The sequence below is a fragment of the Leuciscus leuciscus genome, assembly GCF_965113295.1.
Source record: "Leuciscus leuciscus genome assembly, chromosome: 10".
Classification (NCBI taxonomy): Eukaryota; Metazoa; Chordata; class Actinopteri; order Cypriniformes; family Leuciscidae; genus Leuciscus; species Leuciscus leuciscus.
The window spans coordinates 44,177,735-44,180,234 of NC_138734.1; the positions used below are offsets into that span (position 1 = coordinate 44,177,735).

A 2,500-nucleotide genomic window follows, 5' to 3' on the forward strand; every position below is an offset into this window, starting at 1 on the left:
AAAAAAATTCCAATTAAGTGAGTTTTTGCTTAAAACAAGCTAAATTATCTGCCAATGGGGTGAGAAAAATAATCTTGTTTTCCATTTGAATTAAGATTATTTTTCTTGTTTTCAATTTGAATTAAGATTATTTTTCTTGTTTTCAATTTGAATTAAGATGATTTTTCTTGTTTTCAATTTGAATTAAGATTATTTTTCTTGTTTTCAATTTGAATTAAGATTATTTTTCTTGTTTTCCATTTGAATTAAGATTATTTTTCTTGTTTTCAATTTGAATTAAGATTATTTTTCTTGTTTTCAATTTGAATTAAGATTATTTTTCTTGTTTTCCATTTGAATTAAGATGATTTTTCTTGTTTTCCATTTGAATTAAGATGATTTTTCTTGTTTTCAATTTGAATTAAGATTATTTTTCTTGTTTTCCATTTGAATTAAGATTATTTTTCTTGTTTTCAATTTGAATTAAGATTATTTTTCTTGTTTTCAATTTGAATTAAGATTATTTTTCTTGTTTTCAATTTGAATTAAGATTATTTTTCTTGTTTTCAATTTGAATTAAGATTTTTTTTTTTTCTTACCCCATTGGCAGATAATTTAGCTTTTTTAAGCAAAAACTCACTTAATAAAAAAAATGTTTTATGAGAAAACAAGAAATTATTTCTTATGTAATTTTACTCATCTAGTAAATGCTTCTTGATTTAAGAATGTTTGATATTTGGACTGGAAACAAGACAAAAATACTAAGGAAAGCATTTTATGCAGTGTGTTCCTTTAGCGCACTACAGCAGAATATGGCTTTGGCACGACCAAAGTCTTAAATCATGATGTGAGTCATTTGAATTATTGTAAAATCACGCTGCAGTATATATATATATATAATCACGTTTTCCCATCACACCATCCAGCCCTCACTGTAAAGATTATGTTTCAAAGATTACTAGAGTTTGTTTTACAAGAAAAAGGGTGAATTCAGTTTTGACTGCAGATAACTGGGAAAAATGCCCCAATAATCAGTCTTTCTACTTTCAGCTTTACATTGATTATGTGTGTTTGTTTATTTCACTAGCGCATCTCCAGATCTTATTGGCTGTTGGTTTAGCCGTTCTCTGTTTCTGCCTGGTGATTGGCTGCATAATCTGCTGTCGGCATCGGAAATCCAATCCCACGAATGACAAGGAGGCAGAGCTATCCTTACCTCCTCTACCTGCGGATCATGTGACCCTGTCTCTTAGCCCCGCCCCTTCCATCAACACTCAGCCAATCAAACAGCAGTATGAGGAGCTTGACGGCGATGTCCTTGACTATCCCTCGTCTAACAGCAGCTCGACGCCTTCAGAAGACCTTTCCTTCTCATCTCTTCCTCACGCTTCGAAGTCTCGTTTCAGTCTACGTCGACTCAGTTCCCCCGTCGTTTCATCCAAACATGCCGTTCGTGTGCGCTCCTCGCTTCCAAACATTCCTAAACTCAGTCTGGCGGTGAAGTCGCAAAAACGCAATAATGACGTCTTGTATTTGGAAACCGACAGGCTTAATGGGAATAACAATCAACGTTACGGCTCCAGCTTTCACAAACACACACCATCCCTTCACTTCACTTTACTTTTCTCACCGGCAGAGGGAAAACTCACAGTCACAGTTCTGGGTCTCTATCGGGGTTCGAGGAAACTGAGTGGATCCTCGATCCGGGCCTGTTTGCCTCCGATCTTCCCAACGCCGACACGCAGACTGGGTCTCGGTCTCGGTCCTGAGGCGATCCAGTTTCAGGTGAGATCGGTAGAGGAGCTTCAGGCCTGCACTCTCAGACTGACGGCGTCCAGCAGGGATTTCTCTGGGTTGAGGGAGACGGCTGTGGGAGAACTGGAACTGGCGTGTGCGGAAATTCACTGGGAACCCGATTCCACAGTCACCTTCAATTGTCAACTCAACCCTGCGAGGAGGAGGCTGAGGAAGGTATTAGAGGAGCTGTATGATAGAGAGACGAACAAAGGGCCCTATCATAAACCAAGTGCAATGCAGTGCCAGGCGCGACACAAGTGTTCTGCTAGTTTCAGCCTGACGCAGTTTTCATTTTCACGTCCTGCGCCACGTTGTTTAAATATCAAATGTATTTGCGCCCATCTGTGCACCCATGGGCTTCTGGTCTGAGAACCAGGTGTGTGTTCAGGCGCAGTGTTGGTGCGTTGCTATTTTGAGGAACTGAAAAAGACTGAGCCGTTGACCGACTGAAACCTGGACAATGGCGCAGTTATTTAAAGATCGCGTTAGTAATGTGTGCCTATAGGCGGATCCACAACATGCAACACTTTATCCCGTAGATGGTCTGTTTGTGCTTTAACCTCGCGCACGAGCAGATCTGCAAATTCCTCCATGTAAATAGCGAATCCGCCATGGTGCGAGCGCAACTGGCTTTTAAAGGGAATGGGAGATGAGACTCTGATTGGTTTATTGTACGTTACGCCCAAAACACACCCTTTACTCATTAAGAGAATAGGGACAAAAC

The 2,500-nt window shown here is 39.6% G+C and overlaps 1 protein-coding gene across 1 annotated transcript in view; it reads left to right on the plus strand.

Annotated features, from left to right (window-relative positions):
• The window catches only part of LOC309507919 (uncharacterized protein), a 10,169-nt gene that overhangs the window by 750 nt on the left and 6,919 nt on the right, over nucleotides 1-2,500 (plus strand). Inside the window, exon 2 of the mRNA XM_082182376.1 lies at nucleotides 1,067-1,950. Coding sequence (XP_082038502.1) covers nucleotides 1,067-1,950 — 884 coding nt within the window. The remainder of the gene's footprint in view (nucleotides 1-1,066; nucleotides 1,951-2,500) is intronic.